Raw genomic sequence first — 27,037 nt, forward strand, 5'->3', positions numbered from 1 at the left:
TACTGTTACATTTTAATCTTGTCGCGTCGAATTGTGAATCTGATAAGATTGCTGAATTCGGTAAAGATCAGCCCCAGCCCCTGGAATCCGATTTTCGCGTCCAACTTCTTCACGTACCCTGAACTAATTATACAACTTTACGGGTCTTGGCTACCATGGCTAGTTTTAAATCAATAGTAGTGTCTTCCTTACTTCTACCACTCCTTTTCACCTCCCATGGAGCAGCGGTACCATCGCCATCGTCCTGCAATGCGGACGCGCGTCCTTATTCAGCCTGGATGGCCGACAGTGTCATCTCTCGCGGCCAGGCAGTCTTGCCAGCGGGAACGACGCCGGAAGCGTCAACCTTTCTACAAATAGGTGTTTTCCAAAACGCCATTCTACGGTTGAAAGAGTACTATGGCTCCCCGGAAAGCGCCTGCGCACAGGCCGATTGGGACGCCTACCTCGAAGCAAGTACGCAGAGCGTCACGCCTTGGCTTCTGAATGCCACCAAGGATACTCAGTATCCTCTTGACAGATTTTCGGATGGGAATGGTCTGTTCTACCAGTACGTTGATTAGATAAACCCCCAGCTCGGATTATATCTCGATCAGATGGCCCTCGTTCCACCGGGAAAAAAGGTGTTGAGCTCACAAACAGATAGATATGAGAGAACAGGAAACGAAACATATAAGGCGGCGCTGGATGCGTTGCAGCAGTCCATCCATCTGCAGCCTAGAAACCAATATGGTACGTAGATACCCTGGAAATATGAATGGGCAAAAGCATAGAAAACGAAGTTCAATCAGAAACACGACCACCACTAATCACTTGCCTGTATACGTTTTTCATCGTTAATAAATGCTGATCAATGAATAGGGGGATACTGGTATTTCAAGTACCCTAACTGGAGTTATCTTGATGGGATGTACTCTCTCATCCCTTTCTATTCCACCTACACGGCCCAGTTCGCGACATCGAACAGTAGCGCTGTAGGAAAGGATCTCGTTTATCAACTCGACCTCCTTTGGTCCCATTGTCGTCAGAACAACACCGGCTTACTGGTACACGGATATGACGCATCGAAAACAGCTGTCTGGGCGAATCCTGTCACGGGTGGAAGTCCAATTGTGTGGAGTCGCTCTTTGGGTTGGTATATGATGGCCTTAGTAGACATTCTGGAGATTTCACGCCAGCAAGGTGTTCTCAGCCAGGAGCAGTGGGATCATGTGCACCAGCGATTTGTTGCGCTTTCTACTGCCGTCATGGCCGCGGCTGATGCAGAGACTGGTTGCTGGTGGCAGGTTATGACGGATTCGAACAGAGAGGGCAATTACATCGAGTCAAGTGGATCAGCGATGTTCACGTATGCGCTCTACAAGGGTGCCCGACTTGGCTATTTGCACGGCATTCCTGAGAAAGCCCCGGTACCCGCAGCCCTCGCCAGTAAATGCTATGGTCATCTTCTCGAAAACTTCGTGGTTGACAACAAGAATGGAACACTGGGCTATAATGGCACAGTATCCGTCTGTAGTTTGAGCTCGAATGCAACTTATGAGGTTTGCCTTTCCTGGAACAGGTATCTCTTGAGTAGTAACCAGCTAACAGGTGGAACAACTTTAGTATTACGTCCATCAGCCCCTCCTCTACAACAGCTTGCATGGTTCTTCCTCCTTTGTTCTCGCAAGCGTGGAGCACGAGCGTGCCGCTAATGTGTCTACAACTTAAGGATCGTCCTTACCTTCTGATTTAGAGAACAAAAACAAAGTCCATTGGTTGATTTCCTATTCCCATGATAGACGTAAGTATGTAGGTAGTCAAATGAAGTAGTCCTTGTTCAAACATCATCACCTTCGGATCATCCAAAAAACATTGATTTCTATAAGGCATTACATTGCCGCAACAACCCCAATACTCCAACCAGTGCGTAATTTGACATTGTCATGGTTTCCCAGGAGTAAAACACAGTGACCACCTTTATTGCTCGGCTAAAATCTCACAAAGAACAGAAGCTATAAAAATAAAAACCAGGGTTCCTCTTATATGACCGACCCGAAAAGCATTACCTTGGTCCACAGTAGCAAGAAGATCAGCCTAACTTGCCGCCAACAAAAACACCATAAAAATAGCTACAGGTCCGGAGTCATTGAATTTGCGAAAGTCGGCGTTCTGGCCGAGCCACAGCCATCCTGAGACTCGGAAGTGGGTCGTTGTTCCTGATAGGCCCCTTAAAATTTGCAGGCCAAACCCACTGCGGAGCTTAGTTGCTCCCGAATATAGACTTACCAAGGGCCGTTATGCATTGTATGGCTCTTCACAATGGACCATGTCTCAGGCCTGTTCCCAGTGAGAATGGTCAAAGTGAAACATAACCTGCTATTCGATACATGCTCGAAGGGACAGCCCACAACTGCATGGGATATATGAGCCTAGCTCTCCGATCTACGTTAAATTAGGCGGTCCTTTCAGTAACTCCCTATAATTGTTGTGATAAGACCCACACTCCCATTGCAGCGACATGAGAGAACTGAGAAACAAGATTTTGCCCCGGGCCAGCGCTCCAGAAATCGAAACCTTTTGTGCATAAATTTCAAGATAAGAGACCATATCATTGTAGAATGGGGTCTAAGGCATGCAAATCTACCTCGGTGATGCTTCGCGCTTCTAGCCAAGTCATGGGGATTTCTACATCCTTCTTTATGCCTGACCATGATGTAAATAGTAATCTTACAGTAATGCTCCTCCGGCGGCAATTGGTATAGTCGAGTTCTGCGTGGCAGACTGCTACTGTATACGAAAGAACGATTGCAGTCGGACTGGTCTTCACGTCATGTCAATGCTTGCCGCTTGGTCTCAAAATCAAGAACCATGTGATAGTCGTGTTGATCGTAATATAGCATACCACAATGATCTACAGACTGTCAGCTGGCCATACCTGTTTTGAGCAAAGGTTCCTTTCGGTAAAAACGATTCACCGAACACAGATCATTGCCCACCTACCACAATAGGGATGAATGTTCCTAACCCTATATCGATACCACTAGACTCAAAAAAGACCGCTCTTAACCTGGCCTTCATTTCCATAGCGCAGCTTCATCGGATAGTATAGCGCCCTATGTCGGGATTATATCTTGGCATGTCTCTCCTCCATCTATTGATGTTTTGGATCTATTCTCTTTGTGTTCTGGGACGTTTCACCGCAATAGCTTTCCATAGCTGGCAAAAGATCCCGGTGGATGGCTCTTCGGAAGATTCATGTCTCGGAACAGACCCGATATACCATACCAATTATGATATAAGAACATTGTTCCCCTTGACCTGGTCGCATTGAGCGCAATCTATTGGCCAACCTCAGACACTCCTTTTGCATCCCATCCGCTCATTTCGACTGCCGTCGCGTATCGTCGCTAGGAACTAACTTATCTTCCACTACAATCTTTTCTAACCATCAAAATGCAACTCACTCATTTGACTGCCGTCCTTCTGCTCTCCGGAGCCTACGCGGCAGTAGCACCGGAAGGCCCTGCGCCCACTGAGATCCCAGGTGGTTGCAACCCAGCGCACCCTGGTAGCTGTCCTGAGACAACGACTGAGATTCCCGGTGGTCTTGGCTGCAACCCTGCTCATCCAGGTAGCTGCCCTGAGTCAACCCAGATTCCAGGTGGTTGCAATCCTGCTCATCCAGGTAGCTGCCCTACGCCAACTGAAATCCCAGGTGGCTGCAACCCAGCACACCCTGGAAGCTGTCCCGAATCTACTGAAATCCCGGGCGGACTGGGCTGCAACCCAGCTCATCCTGGCAGCTGCCCTGAGTCTACCCAAATCCCCGGTGGATGCAACCCTGCTCACCCAGGTAGCTGTCCCACTCCAACTGAAATCCCCGGCGGTTGCAACCCAGCGCACCCTGGCAGCTGTCCTACTCCCACTGGGATCCCCGGTGGCTGTAACCCCGCCCATCCTGGAAGCTGCCCCAGCGTGACTGTGGTGTCTGGTAGCTCGACCTACCTCTCCCCTGTCCCCGCCGTGACCCCATCTGGCTTCAGCAGTGTCGCCGGAATCCCTGGTGGCTGTAATCCAGCTCACCCCGGAAGCTGCCCCAGCGTGACTGTTGTGTCTGGCAGTTCCACCTACATGTCCCCTGTGCCTGCCGCTACCTCCTCTGGCAAGTTCTCTGGCAACCTGACGTAAGTACTTACAAATTTGCAGTGTTGGTGAATGCGATATTAATTGAATGAATTCTTAAACAGTTCCTCCAGCCTTAACCCTCTGTTCACCGGTGCTGCCTCGAACAATCAGCTCCACTTCGGCGCTCTCCTCACTGGTGTTGTTGCTCTCGCTGCTCGTGCTTTCTTCTAAATGGCTGTACTTGGTTCCATTCAGTCGTCTGACTCGTTGGAACTCATCCTAGGGAGATTTGCTATCAGGGTACAACAGCGCGGTTTACCCCAAAGAGGAAACAAGAAATTATATTCTCAGCACTGTATTAAAGCTTATATCCATTTCAATATACTACTTGCTTGTATTGAGGCTGGATATTCGTGATTAAGTTAAGAACAATACAGCAGCTGCATGTTTCTATTACACTAAAAACAAGACATTAGTTGCAGTCTAGACAGGTAGTGTGACAAGCTGTTTTGCGTGCTTGTTTGATATCTCAGAAGCACCCTTGTTACCATAGTAGGAACGCGAGCTTCCTAGGGTTATCAGCCAATTAATCACTCGTATATTCATTTTTGTATAACCACTCTGTTCAAGCCAATATTCAAAGCGACTTGAGATCATGGCTGTATATATGTACATTTTATTCCTCACATATTCTACCGGGTAATATACCTTTTCAATTTCAACCTGAAGAAGGAGAATGGAGATAAAATCACCACCAGTCACTCCATCGAGTCCCCTGATATATAGAAGGAACCTGCGGTCCTTCAGCATCCACGATATATCCCTCCTCACACCATCCATACTCAACCTTAACCTGTTCATCATAGAACACGTCAAAGGCATCGCCCAGAGCATCATTCAGAGTTTGGACATCCCCTGCGGGGTGAAGGACTTCCCATGGCTTCACACAAGTAGATCCCTTGCAGGACTTCAGAACAAGCAGCAGGGCATCTAAGCGGGAGATGACCTTTTCAATGGGATACCTAAGTAACTGTTGCTCGCTGTTGCCGGAAACAGATGGATGAAGATTATTAAGTTCATAAGGATCGGCCTGTCGTTGAATAAGTGACATGACTTCGTGGAATGGGTGTACAACGAAAGATACTCACTGTTAGATCATACAGTTCATGCTCATTCGTACACCATACGGAGTAATAGAGATTATAACCCTCCCCTAAGACTCTTAGAGCCTTGTAGGTATTGTTCCGGAAGGCAATGGGTCCTCCGTCCGCTGGAGTTAAAACATCAGCAAAGACCGTTAGTAAACGAACGACAATAATTGAGTGACTTACGAGCCCTGCTCATCTCGCCTTCAAATCCTGCTTTGCCCCAATATTCCACATTGACATGCTCATGACGACTCTTCGATGATTTCTCCTCTTCCACTTCCCTTGCTGTCAGAGGTACGGGAGTGCCGTCAAATTCTTCCTTGAGATCCAATCCAGCTATCCCGAAAATAGTAGGTGCTAAATCAATATGCGTTGTCACAAAGTCGACCTCCTCACCAACCGGGATACCAGGTCCTCGAATGAACATCGGTACACGAATATCCTCCTCAAAGCCACATTCCTTGCCGGGATGCAATCGGTGTTGGCCGATGTGATAGCCATTGTCAGATGTATAGAAAATATACGTATTGTCGAGGACGCCTGCATCTTCAAGACGCTGGACGACCTGTTCGACAATTTCATCAACTCCTTGGAGCGCGCGTAGACGGGCACGGTAGAACTCGTCGTTGGAATCGATACTGCTTTGGCTTTGCTTGGGGAGAGTACTGATCCAGTTGACTCCGCTGGGCTGTTTTGAGGATTAATATTAGAGTTAAAATTCATTTTACTGAACAATAGAGACAAAAACATACCGTATCAGGATTAAAATGCTCCGTCCGCGGCACCTTCGCCTCGGGGAACAGATTCTTGTGCCGTTCCAACGGAATCGGCGCCGAAAAGCGAAACGTTGTGTAGTCGCTCGCATTGGTCATTTCAAAGTTGGAATGCGGCGCAATTGGCGCAATAGTGAGAAAGAAGGGTCTTTCGTGGCGCTCTGCGACGGCGTCATCGAGTAAGCCCAGTGCTTTATTCCTCAGGACGTCGATGGTGTGTTGTCCGGAGTAGGAAACGGGCGGGTCATGATTTCGTTGATAGACCGGGTTGAGGTATTGGTAAGTGTAGGGGTCCAGAACAAAGTCGGAAGCATTGAAGCCTTTGGCGAATGGCAAATTGTAGTTATCCACAGTGTGCGCGTTGAAGAGCTTGCCACTGTAGTAGGTGTTATATCCGGCGTCTTGAAGCCACAGCGGCAGCCAGTTTTCGTTGTGTCCTTCGGAGACGAATTTCGGATATCCTCCTAGACAAAGTGTAAGCTTGGAGGTCGTTTTCATTAATCTCACGAAACGTACCATATGGTGGATAGATTTCCGTGACGTTGGTATTATGCGCCTGCTTTCCGGTCCACAGGCTCACACGGGACGGACAACACAACGCTGTTGTGACGAAGTGATTTTTATAGAAGACTCCCTGGTCTCTGATGTAGTGGTTCGTATGTGGTGTGTAGGACAATGAGTCCATCTGCAAGTCTTGATCATCCACTAAAATAAAAACAATGTTCGGACGCCCGTGGGTGTCATTGTGCCGGATGATGTCGGGGATATTCCCACCACTGCCATCCTGAAGCCGAAGAGGCGCTTGATCCAGGGCCACCACAGAGGCGGCCAGAATTAAATTAGCATTAAATATCCTCATTGTTTCCTCGTACTGGGAGGCATCAGCGAACAGTGCAAGACAGACAGAACGGCTTATGTATCCTTGTTGTTATCAATCTAATGCGAGACTAAAAGCACGCCATCGCGACATCCGATGGCAGCATCATGTCAACACCAGAGTCCGTGCCGAGCAAGCGAAGGCCCATGCTAGTACAGGCTTACTGCCCCATCATGCCTAGTCGATCGTTGACTTTCATTTTTCGATTGGCAGTGGCATTGTGGGTATCTACCATTCGTGCATGGCTGCGCATGGACCAATACCTTATGTGAACCAGCGCCAGGCTTTAATGCTGCATTATGAATACATACTAGTCATATAGTACAGCATGCTGTTTCTTCCTAGCAATCAAAAATCGCATACTATTGACGAACCCTACATTGCAATCGCATATCTACTTCAGCCATCATCTCGATTCTGTGGCCAGATTTTGACGAAATATTGCTAATTTCTGAACACCCTACCAGTCCACCAATGATTACAAAACTCCTACAAGCCAAGCATAATACCAGAACTATAAGTCCTTCGACTTACCCATGCTGCAATGCGCTAACAAATAAATCAACTGCCAAGCATAATTCCCCACTCCAAGCGCACAGCCCCATAAGGCTGACACCACCCAACTCCGCCTTGCCCTATATAAACCACCACCATCCTCCTGGATCGAATCTCAATTTCCCCCCAAAAATACAACATGACATCCCCAGACTCAACAAACCCCCGAAATCCAGAGATAGCATTTATCTCCGGCCCTCTGGACATAGGCCGAGACAACACCTATTTCCACACGCACTACGTACCCAAAATCAACGCTGCCATTGAACGTGGACATCGCTTTGTGATCGGCCCCGTCGCTGGTGTGGACAGGGCCACATTGGATTATCTCCTTGCGTATCCTATCCCTCCATCACATATAACTATTTTCGTGACTCCCACTGAGAATATATTGATGGGCGATGAATTCCGCTCTCGTGCGGTCAATGTACATGTTGTCGACGGGGGTTCGAATATGACGACTCGGGATCGTGATGCGGCGATGACGAGGGCTAGCTCTTATGATATTCTCAGGTGGAGACCGAGGGAGGAGGCAAAGAAGTTCTACGGACCGATGTATAGGGAGGGGTATGTTACGAATACAGAGATGAATTGGAGGCGGCGGAGGGGAATTAGTGAGACGGAGGTAGTGAAAGAAGAAGATGTGGGTATCTTTCGTGATGAGAAGAAGCGCTCCTCGGAGAAATACGTTATTAATGCGCTTCGGGGCTTATTTCGGACTGCTTCACAACCTTCTAAGGATTGATTAGGTTGGGATGAGGAGGTGGTGTTTGAGATATAGCGTTTTCAAAATTGCATAGATTCAAATTAAGATCTATATAATTGTACATAGTATAATCTTATACATACAAGTACTTTTAAGTGTGATATCAGCGATAAATAACGTCTTTATGTACTTCACTCTCATCATTATGGAACAAAAACCAGAGGGGCACGGGAGGCCAAGCAACACTTCGAATCAGAAACTATTATAATTAGATGAGTTTGTTCGCGATACATTGGATTAGTTGGCAAGCTGGTTGCCATCTAAAGACGCTGTGACTCTTGAATTGAAGATGAGGGAAGGTGACAGAAGTCTTTTGCCCCTGCAGACAACCTCAGAAACCTTCGTCAGGATAGGAAGCCACGTGCATCTGAATGAACCAGGTTGAGTATGCTATTAAGATGGTCATCCCGTAATATGGGGGCTGTGGGCCGTTCCACGGCGAATTAGGTGAACTCTATATACTGTTCGTGTGTATATCCATCACCTTCACGAAATGCGGCACCGTGTTCTCGCCACGTCGTTTTCTCATAGTAAATGGGTATTAGAGTTCGTGAAGATCTTCCCGTGTGGGGATGAGCAAGGTGTCTCGATAAAGACAGGCGACTGGCGCCATGGCGATAGCTCTAGCTTGCAACAACCTCTGCAGACAGCGGTTTGACTCATATTTTAGAAACACCTTCAAACCGCACGCCAATGCCGTCCGCCACATCACGTGTACAGTGTGACTAGGAAAGAGGCATCATAGATGAAGAAGCACCCCTGCTCCGACGTAGTGCATGATTCCCAGATGGTGTTAGTAGCATAGAGTATTAACCCCAAATAATCACACAGACACCTCACATGTCGGGATCTTCGGAACTGCGAGAATCATACGGGGTCTTGACGGACGATAGGGACTCCGGTGATTCAGAGCTTAGATGGATGGAAAGGTTATCCATATCATGGATAAGATTCTGTAAGCCTTGGGATCGGTAAGCAGACCATGGGCTCGAACTCGAGTCCGCTCGGGTGGGTACGTGATGAACCACATAATCGGCCGCCAGGGATGAGATGTCCGTCACCGTCCACAAAGCGCCCTCGTTTAGTTTTGTGAATATCTCGACGACCCGGGAAGGCACGAGAGACGGGTCCGGATTGCTTTGCTTCAGGACCAGTTCGATCGTCCGGAGGAATGCTGTACATAATCGACCCCACCCCAAACTCATATGCCAAAGGCCCACCACGCAGTCCTCCAGAACATAGCTCCACTTCGGTTCATGAGCACTCAGCTTCGACACTGAGTGAACCCCTGCGACACAAAAATAGTGCAGCATGACGACCGGGAGAGACTTCCACCCGTGGCAGCGTTTAAATAGCAATACCAAGGACCCCATGTCATCTAAAGCCTGCGACATTATTGTGTATGGATCAAACTCGTTCGGATTCGGAATCTGGTTATCCGTCGAGCCCAGGTTTGCACAGAAGACCTGGCAAAGAGATGCAATCGTTGCATGGTAATATTCACTACAATATCTATCAGTCACCGAACATGCAACAAGGTGTAAGGGGATAGCTAACTGTAAGCAGATTACGTGCGGTGTGGTATTATTTTCAAGTAGAAGAACAGGTGGCAGGGCGGCCTTCCACTGAAGGAGTTTTCGGTACAATTGGTAGCCGTAATCCCAATCATCATTATTCATGACCTCATCTGGAAACCGAAGGGCAAACTTGGCAATTTGATGAACTATAGTAACTAGGTCAGACCTGAAGCACGCCGCCGTGACGAAGAATGGCTGGGAAATAGGAGACATGAATGGATAGGGGCACCATTCAATGCCTGCATCTAATCCTGCTGCTTCAATTGGGGAGAATTTTACGGGCGGAGGCTCTTTCCAGGCTGGTACCTTTCTGTAAACTTGAGAAGCAAGGCTGTGGACGAGTTAGATAGAAACATTTTGAAGCCGGTAGGTGTCTCTTACCCTTGAACATCGTACACCGCCCAGGAAACCAACTTATGACACCTAGCGAGTTGACCATCTTCATCCGGTGAGTCGCCATAGAAGTATAAGGGGAACTCATCCTGGAGCCCTAAGTCGAGGCATAGTTGAGCACCATGCATGATGTACCGGGTACCGAATCTATCTAGGCCAAAGGTACAGCAGAGTAACCCAATCAGGATACTGGACTGCGCCGTGGGAAGACTCTCGAGGTGTTTTTCGATCTCCCACAGACGCTGGATTTCAGTATATAAATCCTTGCTGAGCAGCTTTTCCATTCGTCGATCGGTGATTTTATCTAGATTATAGGATAGACTCTGAACCCTTAGTTAGTCGTCGCTCCATTCCGGTCGACAGCAACACGTACACAGCCAAAAAAGAGTAAGACGGTAACCAATAATGGGGAACAAAACTTTCCGTGTCCACGTTCCAGGTCGCGGATGAACACATCCTTGTCAATCAGTTGCCAGGTCGGGTTCTCCCACGTAAAGTAAAGCGATAATAGATGACTCGCCGCGTCATTGTTCACCAGCAAGGTCCAACGATGAATTTGGGTGATCTGGATTACTGGTTTCTGCACTAGTGGTTGGGTCTCACTACGGGCATGGGATATCCACGCGGCAAGCATTCGGTACAGTGATAGGCCATGTTTGGACGGGGACGGGCTTCGGTCCGCTGGAGACCCTAGCGCCAGAAGCGGAGCAAGTATCGTCGGCGTGCCTTCAAAGTGTCTCTGGATGTGTATTAGCATAGCCCGCAGCGCTGAATACTTCCTGCCGTATGCCTGACAGTCGGACATACATACCGTGATCAGTTCTTCAATCAACTTGAACTTGGATGGATCCTCGCTACTATCGATAATGATTCGTTGCAACAAGGACTCATAAGATTGGATCTTCGCTTGGACGGATTCCAAGGCCCACTTTTGTCGTTCCCTCTTTGACCCCATGTAGATACAAGGGATGGCTAATTGACGACATTGTTTGCATTGAGGCTTTTGGCCGTCACACTTGGTCTTCCTCTGATGACACGGGGCGCACGCCCGACTGGTGCGTTGGCGGTGAGCGATGACGGGGGCGGCGGTCTTTAAGCGCTCAATCCGGATCTTAGGGTTCCCCGCGCTAGTCAAGGTCTGGCCTGTGTCGGAAGATGATTCCCGGCTGGACGCGCCCATGCGCGACAGCGCACCGTCGGTGGGATCACTCAGCATACTTATATTCGTAGTACTCGACCGGAGGCATGCAAAAGATACAGGTCGTCCATTGATAGTTCCTGTCTCGTGGTCGAGCCTGTAGAGCGGGAATTGCCCGAAAAAATAAGGGTCGTTAGTCCGGTGACGCCATTGGGGCGGGCAATAGTGATTGAACGGGTGGCGCTACTAAGGACATGGGAGTAGAGGGAAAAAAAAGAGGGACTTTTCCGGTCTTAATGGAGGCTGCCACTGGGTGGAATGAATGGCTCCGGGGAACGCGATGGTCACGTGGCAGCCCCCGACCAATGAGACCGGCCTAGAACTTCTGGGTCACGTGGCATTAGGGCTGCGATCGTTTGTCGTCATGATGTAATCATGGCCTGACATTTTTTTGCCATCCAGTATACGCGACTGTAGAATTCGACCTCTTGAATGGATGAATATTTAGGGCCCTTACCGTGGGAAGCCCGGTGTTCCTTCTGGATATTATATCCGAGAGGTCGTTTGGCGTCTGGCGACTCTAATGCCGCCACTGGAAAGTCTAAGCCCCTATGACGATATATCTGCACGTATCTGCACGTATCTGCACGTACTGTGCTATATCTAGGGTTAGTGACATTTTAGCGACGTAGCTCAAGATCAGAAATGGTAAGGATTTACCTCGTACCTTTTTGGTGTCACGTTTTTTAGAGGTCCCAAAGTGGCCACCCACATACCTATCTTCCGAGGCCACGGGACCCATTGGCATGCGGGGAATTAATTTGTTGTCTTTTCTTCTTTTATTAGAATCATCCAATGAACATCAATGCTCCCTATCACATCGGCTCCATTAATACGCTACGCGTTGTAGTGGTCCCTCGTTGGGTTACCCATGCAGATATTCCGCTTCATTGAAATATATATCGGTAATTCTGGACAATGTGATTGGAGATCTCCCCAACACCAACGTCCGATTGTCGGGGAGTACATTTCGTAGTGGATATAAGTTATAGCACTAATTTCTTGTCAAGAACATCTAGAAGCGCAAGCTCTGTGTGGAAAAGAGATTGGGGGTCGCAACCGCTCCGAAAATCGGAGGAATGGGGAAGTAGTATCGGCTTAGTGTTCTATAGATGAGGAACACATATAGGAACATGTTATTCAATGCCTAGAGAATGAAACAACCTTGTACTTTCTCAATTGTCATTCGTACTGCGGTGCTTCATCGGTTCAACAAAAATGTCTCCTCTCCACCAGTCAGCGCCTGATGGCAGGATCAAGAAAAGGGATGTTGGAGCGAGTAATCTTTTGCGTAATTGACCCAGCCCCAAGATACTTGTCGCCTGTTGCCGCATTGTCTAACTAACCCTGCAATCTAGTTGGTGCTAGCTTGAATATGTTCGAGTACGTTTTTACCTATTCTGCAGTTTGTTGATTATGTATTGATTATATTAATAGAGTCACCACACTCGGACAGGTCGGTTTATGTCAGTTCCCTTATTGACGCGATGTGTGCCTAACGAGAACTAGCCGCTGGAAGTCATCAAGACCACAATGGCAGCTAATAGATCGGATTCATTTATCACAGCCCTCAGGCGCGTCTGGTCGCGGGGAGGAATTGCCGGTTGTACGTCGCCTACACCGATGACGATACACGAACGTTCATACCACTGACCCCCGCCGATAATATGAGCAGATTACCAAGGTTTGATCCCGTGGGCCTGGATTGAAGCGTCCACGAAAGGCGCGGTTCTGCTCTTTGTAGCCTCCGAAGTCGAGTATCATTCGCGGACAGCCGGGGCCTCCGAGTTTCTGTCCGGCATTGCAGGAGGCATGGTCGGTGGTGCGGCTCAGGCATACGCAACGGTCGGGTTCTGTACCTGTATGAAGACAGCGGAGATTACTCGCCAGAAGCAAGCGGCAGCGGGGCTGAAACCACCGGGTGCCCTGGAGACATTTGTCACGATGTTTCGGACGGAGGGATTGCGAGAAATTAACAAAGGAGTCAATGCCGTAGCAATTCGGCAGGTCACCAATTGGGGGTCTCGGTTCGGCTTCTCACGACTGGTTGAAGACGCGATCCGCAGAGCCACAAACAAAGGGCGTGAGGAACGACTCGGCGTTGTTGAGAAGATATTGGCCTCCGGCGTTGGAGGTGCTCTGGCTAGCTGGAACCAGCCCATCGAGGTGATTCGGGTAGAGATGCAGAGCCTAAAGGCTGATCCCAATCGCCCCACCAAGCTCAGTATTGGGAGCACGTTCCGGTATATCTATGCGCAAAGTGGGATACGGGGTCTATACCGCGGAGTCACGCCACGCATCGGACTAGGAGTCTGGCAGACCGTGTGCATGGTAGCGCTTGGAGACGTGTAAGTCCAATGTACATGAAGAGGAGAATGCCTCTCGCTAATAAATTCAGGGCCAAGGAGATGGTTGAATCTATAACACAACAGCATGCCTCACATTGAGTATATACATACAAGGAGTATAAATGTGGGCTCGGGGCCTAAGTGTTTATAGAAAATAGTATTTACAGTAAAGTTAAAAAGAAACTAAAAGAAGAGCAGGGGATGGACGCCTTAGGCAAAGGGGGCTGGAATAACAAGTTGCCTTGCGGTTGGCTTGATCTGGTTGCGCCCAAGGCACGTGGCTATGAATAGCACATACATCATCCTCCATGACGCTTGTTGCCTAGAGAACTTCTTCTAATAATCCGCTACTTTACTATCTTAATTCAACCCTCTCCCCAGGACCTCCATCTGTTGTAGCTTGACCATTTGCCGCCTTTCTATTTAAATGCCCGTCGTGGTACATAGCAATAGCTTGTGCCGATTTTCTCATTACAACTCCCGCGTGGCACACAGCAGAAGCTGACGCCACTTCAGTTCTCGTGAATGTCAACGCCCACCCAACAACCCGTCCCTCTTACCTCCGACTAGGCTCAAATGGCTACCATGGGCCCCGCAGACGAACTTCTCGACCCACAGCGTCACGAGCTGATCATGCAGCTGTTACATATTATTGGAGAGCCTCTCATTAATTCAGCTGCATGGGCTTGCCTGTGGTTTGCAGATCTCTCGAACATAAGGAGCCTCACCAAACAATGTGAAGATAGACTCTTTTGCAGGACTACGAAAGCCAGTCTCACTAGTATGACGATTGTTGACATGGTGAAGGCCTGTAAGTGACTTGATTAACCATAGAAGAGGTACTAGCTAACACAGCATCAGGGGCGGTTCGGTCCAGAAACCAACGGGATGCTGCACAGTTTGACGACGACTTGGAGGAACCCTTTCAGGACTCAGAAGACGAAGAGATCGAAGAAACTCCGACCAAAAAGCGCCGGTATGCTTCTGGTTCAAGAGTGTCTTCTACAGTCCCTAGACGGATCGCCACGCAAGAAGCTGGACGTTCCTCGGCGACAACCTCCTCTACGACAGCAAGACCTAAAAAACGAAAATCTACATCTTTGTCACCGACGAAGTCGACTGGCCGAAAGGCAGCCGCAAAGAAACTTGTAAGTTCAATTTACTTACGACACAACTGAGTCAATTTCTCACTAACCCAATAAAGTGCAAGGAACGGGATAACACTACCTGTGTTCTTACCGGGTTCCTTGAGCCGCTTGAAATTGCGCATATATACCCATACAGCCTCGGCCAGAAAGGGAAAAAGGACCTTGAAGACTTCTGGAATATTCTAGGCCTTTTCTGGACCTCAGACAGGGTTGAAGCCTGGGAGAAACAGGTCTTAGGTCCAGATGGGACAGAGACCTGTTCTAATATGATGTGTATGGTCAACGTTGCCCACAAGTTGTGGGAAAAGGCCCGGTTTGCGTTGAAACCACTGTCGTTAAGCGAGGATCAGAAGGTTCTTACAGTGCGATTTTATTGGCTGCCGAGAAATTCATACTCTCGTAAGATGCGAGCAATCGACACTCCCGGTCCTTTCCCTGGCAATCCCTCCTCCAGCACAGTGGGTGGTCGACACAGTGCGAAGCTGTTTAACATTTCCACAGATGCGAAACTCTGCTCTGGGGACATTCTCACCTTCGAAACCAATGACCCAATCAACCAGTCCCTTCCATCCATGGAGCTGTTAAACATGCAGTGGGTCCTCCACCGGGTCCTTGCCCTAAGCGGTGCTGCCGACGCGACCGATGAAGATCTCGAGTCCGAATCAGATAAGTATTTTCGGCTTATCACGTCCGAGCTAGAACAACAGGACACTGAGGAGGATACCGACGACGAAATGGAAGAAGAAGAAGAAGAAGAAGAAGAAGAAGAAGAAGAAGGGCGAGACACCGAGGATGAAGCTTAGGAAGAAATAGCTGTGGAAGCCCCCAGAGTTAGGGGTAGTAGAAATACTCGCACCGACGAAAATCTCCCAGTCCGCGAAAATCGTCCAAGGTCCAGACTGCCGACACCCAAAGATGTTGAACAAAAGGTTGGCGGGGAGCAGATGGGTCAGGAGGAGCAGGCGGACGAAGAAAGATCACCTTTCGTGCTGGGTTTCCGCAACACCAATATCCGTTAGAGGTTTCGGCGTTTCACTTGCAATCATTTGATTACAAGATATGGATTTCGGTGCTTCATTTGTGTTCATTTGCTTCGTGTTCATTTGCTTATTTTTCCTGATATTATTGCTTTTTCAGTTGAGGGGAGATTGCTATAACAATACATCATCATCTCGTCCACAGCTACCACCCCTACCACACCTCTTCTGTGCTAGATGCCCGAGTTCTCTTGTAGTACCCTGATGCATCTCCACGAGAACGCTTGGCATGTCTCATTCAATCTCTTCAGCCATTTTCTTTCCTTCAATCTCTTCAGCCATTTTCTTTCCTTCAATCTCTCCAATGATGCTATCACCAATTGGAAGGGTTCTGGACATCTTCACGGCGGACATGATAGAGGGCGCGTCGTGGAAGATCTGGTTAACTTCTTCAAGGGATCGATTCATTGTCTCCGGGTAGAAGAGGTAAACTACAGGCGGGATTAGACCACCAATGACGGTGAATACGATGTAGTAGCGGTAGCCAATGTCGGCGATCGCGGTAGGAGTAATCATGGCGACGACGAACATCCTAGTCCGGTAAACCAGATTAGTATTTTCACACTCCCAGTAATAGGGAACTGATGCTTACCATAACCACTGATTCGCTATTGAAAATGAATGCATGGCGACTCGCAGACGAACCGGGGCAACCTCCGCCGGGTAAACGAAGTTCGCTCCTAAAAATCCCACGGGAAGGAAGAAATTGTACACGAAGATAAACAGAGCCGAGATAATAGACGCAGTATGGTTGTTTGAGAATGAGTTGGATACTGTCAGCGCCAGCATGCACATGGACATACCACCACCACTAATCATAAAGGCAGCCCGGCGTCCAAGCCGGTCCACAACATAGAAGCCGACAAAGCAGCAGAGGAATTTCCACGTCAAAGCGCATGCGGCAAGAACCTTTGCTAAACTGGAGCCCAGGTGTAGATTATCTTCAAAGATAATCGGGATGTAGACAGAAATCAAAGTACCGCCTGTCATCTGCTGGAAGAATTGCAGGAGAATACAGAGAATGAATCTGTAAAAGAGCTTCTCCTCCCCCATTGTAAAAATATCGCTGAGTCCCATATTACCACTTGATGATTCCTCCAGCGAGATCTCAATTCCCCGTAATTCGTGCATAATCTCGGGCGATAACACATCCCTCTGTCTCAAACAAGCAAGGGTCTGCTGTGCCGCATCCGATCTATTTTTGAGAACAAGCCAGCGAGGAGATTCTGGCAGGAGGAAGATGCTACCCATGATAGTCGAAGAGAAGAGTGCTGGGATTGCCAGCGATCCCCGCCAAGACGCGGATCGTTCCTGCATATGATAGAACCCAAAGTTGATCCACTGTGTCAGGGCAAACCCAAAGGCAATAAACATGCCTGTTAATACGACATTTCTCCCTCTCTTATCCGCCGGTGAGCACTCTGACTGCCAGACCGGCACTGTAGCGCTCAGCATACCCACGCCCCACCCGAGGATTACCCGACCAACTGTGAATTGTGAGAGAGCATAAGCCGAGCATTCTAATGCCTGGCCTATCAGGGCAATACATGCCCCAGCAAAGATCGTTCGACGCCGACCGAGGATGTCGCCAACCCACGTACAGATCAGGGACCCGAAGAGGGCACCAAGGGTGTAAGAAGCAACCACAGCGCCTTGCACTGTAGCATTGTGGGATTTCTGAGCACCTGTGGTATTGACTGTGTCAATCTCAGGGAACTGCCTCACCCACGACGGGAAGTCTGTCAAGCCTCCAACGCCGGATTGATTGTAACCGAAGAGAATGAAGGATGGGCACACGATCAAGAAGATCTGGGCAAAACGAAGTGTCTCGCCCTGCATCATGACTTGTTATTCCTGCCTCAGGCAAGTTGCAGTCAATAGTTTGAGTCCGCTGTGTGCGAGAGCAGGGAACTATTATGAGGTGAAGAGGAAATGAAATATGAGGCCCGGAAATTAGGAACGTTCCTCAGTTTTCTATGACCTTCATGGAGCCAGAGCGCCATAACAACCGAGGCAAGAATGGCACCAATAATCCTGAGGAAGTGGAGGGGCATTCGGCCCTCTCGCACCGGACCTTCTGTAGCCCAGTACTGCTGGAATAACCCGCACAGGATCCTGCGAGACCCGCAGGGGTAGCAGGCCCTAATCACTGGACTTTAGAAAAATGGGACTTGGCAGGGAAAGTATGGAATGCTTGTCGTGCTTGTCTTCGAACCCTCCAATAACCATGTCGGAACCCCGGGGCCAAAACCCACTGAAGTGGAGAGCCGACATATGCTTAGCATTGCTAATGCGCGATTGGCTTGCTATGGGCGCCATGACCCAAGGATGACATCCATACGCTCTGGTCTATGAGGCATTAAACGTAACCGAAACCGAGCGCGTGGTGACAGGCCGATGTATCACCGTGAGGGATGACGCGCTGAGCCGATACCCAACGGGGCCGGCCTTGGTACTATCCGATTATCGGGTAATTCAATTATCATGCGGAGAAGGAAGAACACCAGTATATAGATTGAACTAAGATTCAGCTGCCAGTCTGTTGTCACTACGGAGTGCGTGGCCCGATCCCGGGGACTTTGCGATTCTCCGCATGCGACAACCCCACGGGCTCCACTCACCAAACCTGGCCACCGGGGTAGCTCAGTTCAAACAATGGATGAAGGTCTGCCGTCCTCGGAATCTCACCGAGCGGTTGAGAAGCGGATTTTGGCCGACGCAAGCGGACCGAGCCAATCATTGGATGTGTGAAACCAACCATGGTTGCGTAAATGAATTGTACATATTGATTATTACTGTGTGAAGAGGGTGCTGAAAGCTGGATAGTCAGTAGCGGCACGGATATTTATCCGGGATGGAAACACATACACACTTCTCTTACATGATGAGTTAAAAGACAAATCTGGGATGTCACGATGCTGGACAACATGGAGGCTTTTACATCGTTTGTCTGACCGGCACGTGGCTGGTTACCAGCCATCGTTGCCTCAAATTACTGGTACGGCCCTCCCTCTACTACGTCCTGCCAGTGGCTCTCAGTAAAGTGCCAGCCACCTGATTGGTCGCCTAACGGTCATATGACCCACAACACCTCTTTGTATCTAAACTAGCCTTATAGCTCTCACATAGTGTTGTTCTGGACTCTAGAGGTTCACTAAAGGGAAACAGCAGAAGCCGATCCCACCGTGTTCCTCTAGCCTTTTGTGTCTTCATTCTTGCCCTCTCTTAACATCCGCCATCGGATACAGCAGTAGCTGGTCCTACTATGACGTTTGTTACCCTCATTTTCCTGACTTCATAACCTCCTTCGACTATCACTATCGGATACAGCAGTCGCTGATCCAACTATACCAAAATGTGTCAAGCTCCTTTCGGCAGATGAAGCTTCACCAGGGCACCTCTACCGACCAGGGACGCAGTCGCATGTTTCACGTTAACGGTGAACTACCACGATGGGCTCTTCGGTGAATCCAATTAATTGCATCTACTAACTTTTCCCGCCCCCATTCCATCGACACTGATATTGACATTAACTTGCCACTGCTTCACACCATCCACATTCCAACAGTTGAACGACACAGCTCCGATACCCTCCTCAAGGCGTCTTTTTATTCCGCTGCCGAATGACGTGTCCGTACTTATAGAAAATATACGGCACAGGCGTCATCAGGACCGAGATACATCCCAGCAATGTGAGTGACCAATGTACGCCCAAATTTCCGTACATCGGAATCGACACGATGACCATCGCGCCAGCAGCGATATAACGGAAGAAAGTTGCACTTACCAAGGCGCTGGCTGCGAAGAGCTCATATGTGTCGATGAGGTACTGATATGTGGAGATAAAGATTCCTTGGACAGAGAACCCGAAAGCCACAGACGCGATTAGCGGTGACCAGTATGAGATAGACGGATAGCTGGTCCAGCCCATCCAGAAAAGAGAGATTGGTAGCCAGGGTGCTCCATACATAGCGAACCAAAGCCGCTCTTCCGGAGGTAACCCATTGTGTCCATTTTCAATCGCATTCAGGAGCCGCTTTTTGTATGAGAAGTAGATATGTGGCACCATGGCGAAGGCGATCAAGAATCCTACATTCATGCCGATGAATGTCAGACCCACAGACCCTTGAGTAAACCCATATGTCCGACCAAAGATGAACTCATAGCCTGTCAGGAACCCGAATAGGACGATGTAGACCACGACCAGATACATGGTAAAAAGTGCTACCATGATCTCCCGAAAGAATAGATGGAAGGGACGGGAGCAGCTGTGCATCAACCTAGTCACGAGTGAGGTTTGGCGAAGCTCAATCTCCGCCATGAATCGCTGGTCACCGGTAATCTCACGCAGCTGCTTAGCCTTCCACTGCAATAGTACGGGACCATATGTTTCTGGAACAAACAGGAAGATCGCGCCGGTCACTAATGCAGCCATGATCAACGTGGCCCATTCCGTCCAGCGCCAGCTGATGTGTGTGCTTTGGCCGATGAATGCTCCAACCATTGGAGCTAGAAATGGCCCCAGGAATGACAGCGTGCAGCAAACTGGAAAGGCGTATGTGCGGTCCATGGGGTCAAAGATATCCGCCATGCTGCCACCAAAGGTAGTCATCGGTGTACATCCGAATAATCCGGCTAGGAAGCGGAAGGCAAGCTGAGCTCCAAAATTTGGAGCCAGACCTGAAGCCATGGTAAAGATCATAAGAATGGACAGCGTCGCTATGTAGACTGGATTCCGCCCAACTGTCTCAGAAAAAGGTGCTGCTACCAAAGAACCGAAGCCGAATGCGAACAGGAACAGGGCAGTTGCGAGAGACTCGGCGACTTCGCTGACTCCGAACGCCTCTTGCCCTTGTTTAATCACAGTTGAGTCGATGGAGGAAGCCCATCCAACAAGCATACCCGTTGTGCCGACAATGCCCAATGTCGCCCACTTCCGTCCTATGGACCAGTTTTTGGGATTGAGTTCGTCATCTGGGCCATCGAAACCGACAATGAATAATGTTTTAGTATTGACACGCTCACATATTTCGGAGGCGCGGCGGAGGTTGACTCCAGGAACAGTCACTCTTTGACCGTCGTGGAGGACGATCCCTGGCGTGGAGTATGGTGATTGGCCGTGTCCGTCCATTGAATGAATGCCCTTTTCCAGTCTGGCATCATCGGCATCCTCCAAAATGTCATCAGTCGGCTGTACATGACGATCGCCAGCAGCGGCATACGGGCCGTGTAGCTTAATGCTTTCTTGCAGGTCTCTGCGCATCCGTCGGTATTGGCGAAAGGACTGCATCGTTGCGGGGCGCTCACGACACACACCACAAAATAAAGATTGGAATTGGGAGAGAGATATTAAACTAAAACAACATCTGTCAAATGTTTTTACTCCTCGGCAAGAATAAATGTGCTCTTTTCGGAGTATTTATTTCTAGTGTTCCTTCCATTGCGTCAACCCGAAATCCGCCCTAACCGACTTTCCCGTCATGCCCGACTTAGCCGCTGAATGGCTTCGAAAATCCTTATTCGGCGCCAAAGGGCGAGAAAGAGCTTACAAGAGGTACGTCAGTCTATGATATAATGGACGCAGAATTAATAGGTACTAGGCTCATCGATTAATACTATAAGTAGACGCATACGAGCACTTTCTGATCGTGTAATTAGTCCTCAATTTTCTGCATTATCTATATCTCTGGCCACTGGATTCACCCTCGTCGAAGAACGGAACCTGAGTGTCCAGGAACACGTTCCAATCCCAGTCAAAGTTATCTGGTAAGGTCAGATCACCGGTCGCTCCCAGCCAAGAAGCGTCGTTGAAGGCTTGGGATGCTGTTGAACCTTGTTCGGTGAGCCCCGGGTCTTCCTGTTGCATGCTATCTCTGAGAAGAGTCAAGTCCCGTTCTTTCTTGTTCTGAGATAGGCGAACCAATGATTCTATAGTCTCCAGCGCGGTTTGTAGGGTCGGCGTGCTGTAATGCCTGGTGATGGCCCTGAATGAGCGCAGTGCTGGACCCACATATGACAGTGATTCCCTAGTGTCAATAGCAAGCAGAATGCAGAGAAATTGAAATGGTATGTTGGCGACATGCCACCAAGGACAGCGATCCTCCGCCAAACGTACTGCGGCCTCAAGGCCGTCATTGCCTAGTCGGATGATACGGGTAAGAATGTCATTCGATATATTGGACGAAGCGACTCGCAGACGGCGATAGATTGTGAGTGCCAGATTACTTTGGGATAGTATCAGGGCATCATGGGAGAGCGTGAGACGCTCAACACGGCTGAGTGCATCTTCTAGGTCGGAAAGCTTATTGTTCAGGTCGGGATCCAATCGTTCGGAGATCTGGTACATGGAGATGAGGTCCGTGGTGAAGTCGCCCGCTCGCGGTAAAGGTGGCTTGCAAGAGACACCCCGTAGAATAACGCGCGATCGACCATATTCATACGAGATCCATGAATTTAACACTGTTGCTACCCAGAATAGGCGTCTTTGACTCTCATCATTTACACTAACGTCTGCGGTGTCAGAATAAACCAAAGACACCAGTTCCGGATCCTGGTGAGCTCCGATAGCCTCTATGATATGCATGGTGGAACAACTGGCCATCCACGAGGCATGGGGGCAGTTGGTGCTTCGGAGATATATGGTCCGTAAGATCCAGGCAGTGGCATGATGCAGGAGGGTGGTCTTTGAGATCCGGGTGGTTTCAAGCATCTCCTTTGCAGACTGCACCAGTGCCCCTTCTTTCGAGTGTTCCTGGTGGCCTGAGTACAAGGAGCCTAATGCCGCGACGCCGCAAAGAATGGGGTCATAGCTGGCCGGAGTTGCAGGATCATGCCATCTGGCAACAATCTTTTGCCTTAACGTGTCGGGGTCCAGGACCGCATATACCGGATGTATCTTCTTTAAATAATGGCTGGCCAAGTCTTCCATTTCCTCTCTTGAAATCAGATCTGTAAGATTGATGAAGGGCTCCAGAGGCTCATTTCGTGGACCTAGATTCCAGCTGAACCCGTACACCTTGGGGGCACCCTGCGGATTCAACCTCATCCCCAGGAGATGGGGGAAAGCGGTGCCTGAGTTGGCCTCCATGTGTTCTTGATTAGCATCAACTCTGTCGGAAAACTTTGGTGAGTCTTCTTCCTCGCTGGGCCTTGCTGAAGATTTGGAAGCTGCAGGCTTTCTCCGTGGATGAGGCTTGAAAGTGCATTGATATTCGTATCGCAAGCAGTAAGTGCAGGGCTCATGGCCGTCACATTTCCTCTTGCGCAGTTTGCACGTTTCGCACGCTCTTTTCGCGCGCTGCCGGGTCCTTATCCGACCGGAATCGTCGGTATTCAACGACATTACGTTGCACTACAGGGTTATCGCGAAAGAAGGAAATCTATCGCAGTCGACGTTGGGTTATCAGTGGGGGGTTCGGGAGAGTGGGAATGACGGGGGGCAAAAGTACGAGGTATCGGGCAGTCGGGATAAATGTTAACTCCGACGCGCGGCTCCAACGCTGCAACTGGATAACCCTAATTCGGGATCCCGTTATCCCCCGACGGATATTTGCTGGGATTGGAATCCTTAAGCGATGATACCATACCTGCAGAATGCTATTTTTCTGTTTTCTGCAGGGCGCACTGTCCACTGCAAAGGCTGCACATCCCGACTAGCGTGCTTCCTTTCGTGCCGTCCACCGACCCTCTCATTGGATACTGTGTTGCGGATGCATCACCGCGGATGTGACATTATCAATCGCTGACATGCATTAAAAGCTCAGTGAGTATGTTGCGATCTTCTAGAGTCGTCGACAATCATCTATCCCGACTTTGCCGCTCATTCCACCTCATCCGTTCGTATCACATTGGATGCGATTGGCTTCAGAGTGCATGTGTCGTTATCCGGGTGTGTTGGGTTACAATCAGGGAAGGAGAATCCTTGACATGCTCATAGGAGTGACTCAAGCTATCCTGCTGAAGGGAAGGATATAAAGCGACGGGAATCCTTGGGGGGCTATTCCTCTACACTTCAACAACCATTCTTCTCAAGACTCTTGAACCGAACATAATCATCTCTAGACTATAACTACCTGCCTATTCATAATGCGTGTCACGACACAGCTAAGGGTCGGTATCGTCGGTGGCGGATGGAACGGCTGCCATCTTGCCCTAGAGCTCAAGAAACAGGGCCACCGAGTTTCTTTGTTCGAACAGAAGCCTGATATCTTCCAAGGTGTCTCAGGAAACTTTGGTATCCGCCTGCACAAGGGGCCACACTATCCTCGGTCCAAAGCCACTCGAGACAGCTGCCGTGAAGCCCTGGTCAAGTTTTGCGAGACGTATCCCGAACTCGTTGTCTACCATGAATCCGCGATATATGCACACGGCGAAGCAGACGCCCTGGGAAACCCATCGAAGGTCTCAGATGAGGCATTCAGGGATGTTTGCTACGAGTCTCCCGAGTGTACTACAGTTGATCCGAAGGCAAATGGCTTCCAGGGCCTCATTAGCGCATACAATCTAGACGAACCCAGCGTCGCTATTGGCGACCGTCTCCGGAATGCATTCAAAGACAAGTTGGGTCGTGCAGGCATCTACGTGCACCTCAATACGACAGTCGACCGTATCATCCACACCGAGGACACCAACCGTATTCAAACTGGGGATGGACAGTACATCTTCGATGTAGTGATCAACGCTACCGGTTATACCAGCCTTCTGCCGCAGAATATCGCAGATGCTCTTCCCGTCGACATTGGCGTCACGTATCAAACCTGTATCGCTCTTGTTTACGAAGACCAGCAGCCGCAGGAAAAGCCCCTTTCTTTCATTGTCATGGATGGCTGGTTTCCCTGCGTGATGCCGGCGATCGACACAAACGAGCCCCTTCAGAAGAAGTATATCTTAACACACGGCAGCTACACCATCCTCGGATCATTCGATCGTCACGAGGAGGGTCAAGCGCTTCTGGATAGTCTTGACGAGGAAGCTATCGCTGCTCAGATTAAGCCCCACTGTGAGCGGGAGATCACCCGGTTCTGGCCCGGATTCCTCGATCGGTTCCACTACCGCGGCTGGAAGGGCAGTGTTCTGGCCAAGTTAAAGACCACATCCGAATTCCGAAGCAGCTTGACCTTTGAGAAAGACGGCGTGATCCACATCTTCCCCGGCAAGGTGAGCAATGTTGTGACTGCTGCCGAGGAGGTGGTTCCTCTGATCAATGACATCGCGCGGCGACGGCACGGTGTGGTTCGGGAGTGGAATGGCGTACGCTTCACTGTGAGCAGCGCCTTCCACACCCACGGCAAGGAAATTGGCGATAAGCCAGGGCTGGGCGAGCACCACACTAGCAACCTGCAGACCTATGTTTCACTGGTCACTGCAAACTAAGTGGGGCTCGGTGAATTTTCCCAATGGCAACTAGTTTCGTATGTAGCGCTAATGAGTCCTTGATTACTAGAGAATAGATGCTTTAGACGTTAGAGAATGTGATTTTGAGTTTTAGCAAATAGAGCATCAGATCCTATATTACTCGCAACATTAGACCAAATGAATAACGCCTATCTATCTAAGTCCTTCAAACCCACCCACCATCCCTCTAGGCATGATCCCCCCCTCAGCAACCAGAAAGCACGAATTGCACGGAAAATCGTATCGATCAGCGTCTTGACTATACATTCGCAATCCAACCAATATCTTATAACATGGTAATCTGATTAAATCAATCCCGAACATAAGCCTCGTATCCACCCAATCACCTCTTCCTCGGCATATGGCGAATCCGGCCTAGCGGAGATCGACAGGGATTAGGGCTGGCTCTAGACTTATCAGCAGCTACTGAGGAATCTAAATACCGTGCATAATGCTCCACCCACCGACCCTACAAGATTTCAAAATTAATAAATATATTAGCGGCAGGGATGTTCGCCGTTTCGGCCATGATTATGTTCGTTTTCCTTATCTATCACTCCTACAGGTGTGTTGTGGGCCGCAGAGTGTCTTCTCCGTGCCGACTATTTAATCTCAACAAACAACCAGAAACGCAGGAGTAAGCCGTGAATAATTGCCTATTGACTTTCGGATTTGCTCTATGGCTGGGAACTTCATAATGAGAAAAGTCCGAAAATACCCTTAGACCAAGATATCCAGATGATACTATTAATAATGCTAACCCGGAGCAGGAGCCAACGGCTTCTTGACATGCCTCCAAAGTTGCTACATACATAAGTAATCTATGAATGCGCGTTAGGCCTTTGGCTCACATTACATTGGTATTAACCGCCGAACCCTGCAACGTCGAACGCACGTCCATCCGAAACACGCTAGGTTCAATGCCGGATCTATCGGCCGAGCTAAAGTACAGGCCGCGCCTCACAAGGCCGATTCTGCCGTCGAGGGTGTTACAGCAGGGGAGGTTCTCCCACTATCGTTCTGACTGCAAGGTTGTTGATCTTGCCCACTCATCCCTGCATCCTGTTATCTGTGGCGGGAGTAGGATCATCCCGAATGACTCAATCCCAGTAAATGACCGTCGGCACAAGCCGAAATTCTCATTGTATTCATGGAGGAACTAAAGTACGTGAATCATTACTGGGGCTAGTATGAGGTGATGGGATTATACTCTTCGGTGAGAGGTTTCCATGGCTCCGCCGTAGTGTGGGTTCTTTTCAGTAGCTGATAAATACAATATGGTGTTTCAATCTAACACTGTTCATCGAGAGCACCATTGCCACATGAATGCTGTGCTTGAGCAGGTGATGGTGGAAATAATCCTATTATAGTATGAGAGCATACATGAGTGTAAGCTCCTCCCGGGCAGAGGATACCCGACACAGGATTAAAGATGCTCCAACAGAGGCCTTGCTTAGTAACTAAATCATTCCTTGAGTGATACTCGACTCATCGGAAAACCTTTTCAAACAAGAATAATGAAAACGCAACAGGAACAATAGTACTGGTTGAGAAACAATATCTAATCAGGGCGGATACATGGCACAAGCTGTCAGTGAAGGGTAAACATCAGCGGGATCATTATCCTTGTCTTGATGAGAATACAACCAACAGAGCTTGACTGTATGAGTTCGTTAAATCTAGCCAGTAGCAACAGTGCGGTTTTACCCGCATTCGT

At 49.1% G+C, this 27,037-nt stretch overlaps 11 protein-coding genes across 11 annotated transcripts; 6 read left to right on the forward strand and 5 right to left on the reverse strand.

Annotated features, from left to right (window-relative positions):
- Positions 1-155: 155 nt before the first annotated feature.
- BDV27DRAFT_170650 (Six-hairpin glycosidase-like protein) lies at positions 156-1,710 on the forward strand (the record flags this gene model as incomplete). The annotated part of the gene is made up of 4 exons (XM_032075368.1): positions 156-550; positions 647-732; positions 862-1,541; positions 1,606-1,710. 4 exons carry the CDS (start codon positions 156-158, stop codon positions 1,708-1,710), a joined length of 1,266 nt encoding a protein of 421 aa, XP_031929718.1.
- Positions 1,711-3,435: 1,725 nt separating this feature from the next.
- On the forward strand, positions 3,436-4,338 carry BDV27DRAFT_170651 (uncharacterized protein; the record flags this gene model as incomplete). Its single annotated transcript, XM_032075369.1, has 2 exons — positions 3,436-4,166; positions 4,230-4,338. 2 exons carry the CDS (start codon positions 3,436-3,438, stop codon positions 4,336-4,338), a joined length of 840 nt encoding a protein of 279 aa, XP_031929719.1.
- A 517-nt stretch (positions 4,339-4,855) lies between these two features.
- On the reverse strand, positions 4,856-6,887 carry BDV27DRAFT_143501 (sulfatase family protein; the record flags this gene model as incomplete). Its single annotated transcript, XM_032070106.1, has 5 exons — positions 4,856-5,197; positions 5,256-5,377; positions 5,439-5,943; positions 6,008-6,492; positions 6,545-6,887. The coding sequence occupies 5 exons, from the start codon at positions 6,885-6,887 to the stop codon at positions 4,856-4,858; spliced, it is 1,797 nt and encodes a 598-aa protein (XP_031929720.1).
- Positions 6,888-7,588: 701 nt separating this feature from the next.
- Positions 7,589-8,293, forward strand: BDV27DRAFT_88664 (uncharacterized protein). Its single transcript, XM_032077874.1, has one exon. It carries the CDS (start codon positions 7,600-7,602, stop codon positions 8,203-8,205), a length of 606 nt encoding a protein of 201 aa, XP_031929721.1. The 5' UTR covers positions 7,589-7,599; the 3' UTR covers positions 8,206-8,293.
- Positions 8,294-8,973: 680 nt separating this feature from the next.
- BDV27DRAFT_88662 (putative C6 transcription factor) lies at positions 8,974-11,568 on the reverse strand. The gene is made up of 5 exons (XM_032077873.1): positions 11,008-11,568; positions 10,570-10,935; positions 10,185-10,519; positions 9,784-10,134; positions 8,974-9,729 (listed from the first exon to the last, which is right to left on the reverse strand). The coding sequence occupies exons 1-5, from the start codon at positions 11,410-11,412 to the stop codon at positions 9,063-9,065; spliced, it is 2,124 nt and encodes a 707-aa protein (XP_031929722.1). The 5' UTR covers positions 11,413-11,568; the 3' UTR covers positions 8,974-9,062.
- A 1,044-nt stretch (positions 11,569-12,612) lies between these two features.
- Positions 12,613-14,092, forward strand: BDV27DRAFT_170652 (mitochondrial carrier domain-containing protein; the record flags this gene model as incomplete). Its single annotated transcript, XM_032075370.1, has 5 exons — positions 12,613-12,685; positions 12,753-12,777; positions 12,832-12,850; positions 12,904-13,000; positions 13,070-14,092. 5 exons carry the CDS (start codon positions 12,613-12,615, stop codon positions 13,744-13,746), a joined length of 891 nt encoding a protein of 296 aa, XP_031929723.1. The 3' UTR covers positions 13,747-14,092.
- A 448-nt stretch (positions 14,093-14,540) lies between these two features.
- Positions 14,541-15,703, forward strand: BDV27DRAFT_143506 (HNH endonuclease signature motif containing protein; the record flags this gene model as incomplete). The annotated part of the gene is made up of 4 exons (XM_032070107.1): positions 14,541-14,553; positions 14,604-14,812; positions 14,947-15,560; positions 15,598-15,703. The coding sequence occupies 4 exons, from the start codon at positions 14,541-14,543 to the stop codon at positions 15,701-15,703; spliced, it is 942 nt and encodes a 313-aa protein (XP_031929724.1).
- A 458-nt stretch (positions 15,704-16,161) lies between these two features.
- BDV27DRAFT_155784 (general substrate transporter) lies at positions 16,162-17,766 on the reverse strand (the record flags this gene model as incomplete). The annotated part of the gene is made up of 2 exons (XM_032072205.1): positions 16,162-16,459; positions 16,520-17,766. 2 exons carry the CDS (start codon positions 17,764-17,766, stop codon positions 16,162-16,164), a joined length of 1,545 nt encoding a protein of 514 aa, XP_031929725.1.
- A 1,360-nt stretch (positions 17,767-19,126) lies between these two features.
- Positions 19,127-21,302, reverse strand: BDV27DRAFT_88715 (MFS transporter). The gene has a single exon (XM_032077875.1). The coding sequence runs from the start codon at positions 21,215-21,217 to the stop codon at positions 19,523-19,525; it is 1,695 nt and encodes a 564-aa protein (XP_031929726.1). The 5' UTR covers positions 21,218-21,302; the 3' UTR covers positions 19,127-19,522.
- A 269-nt stretch (positions 21,303-21,571) lies between these two features.
- BDV27DRAFT_88749 (uncharacterized protein) lies at positions 21,572-23,341 on the reverse strand. Its single transcript, XM_032077877.1, has one exon. The coding sequence runs from the start codon at positions 23,267-23,269 to the stop codon at positions 21,602-21,604; it is 1,668 nt and encodes a 555-aa protein (XP_031929727.1). The 5' UTR covers positions 23,270-23,341; the 3' UTR covers positions 21,572-21,601.
- A 41-nt stretch (positions 23,342-23,382) lies between these two features.
- Positions 23,383-25,423, forward strand: BDV27DRAFT_125098 (uncharacterized protein). Its single transcript, XM_032066246.1, has one exon. It carries the CDS (start codon positions 24,013-24,015, stop codon positions 25,297-25,299), a length of 1,287 nt encoding a protein of 428 aa, XP_031929728.1. The 5' UTR covers positions 23,383-24,012; the 3' UTR covers positions 25,300-25,423.
- Positions 25,424-27,037: the final 1,614 nt, after the last annotated feature.

Source organism: Aspergillus caelatus, assembly GCF_009193585.1.
Source record: "Aspergillus caelatus strain CBS 763.97 unplaced genomic scaffold BDV27scaffold_48, whole genome shotgun sequence".
Taxonomy (NCBI): Eukaryota; Fungi; Ascomycota; class Eurotiomycetes; order Eurotiales; family Aspergillaceae; genus Aspergillus; species Aspergillus caelatus.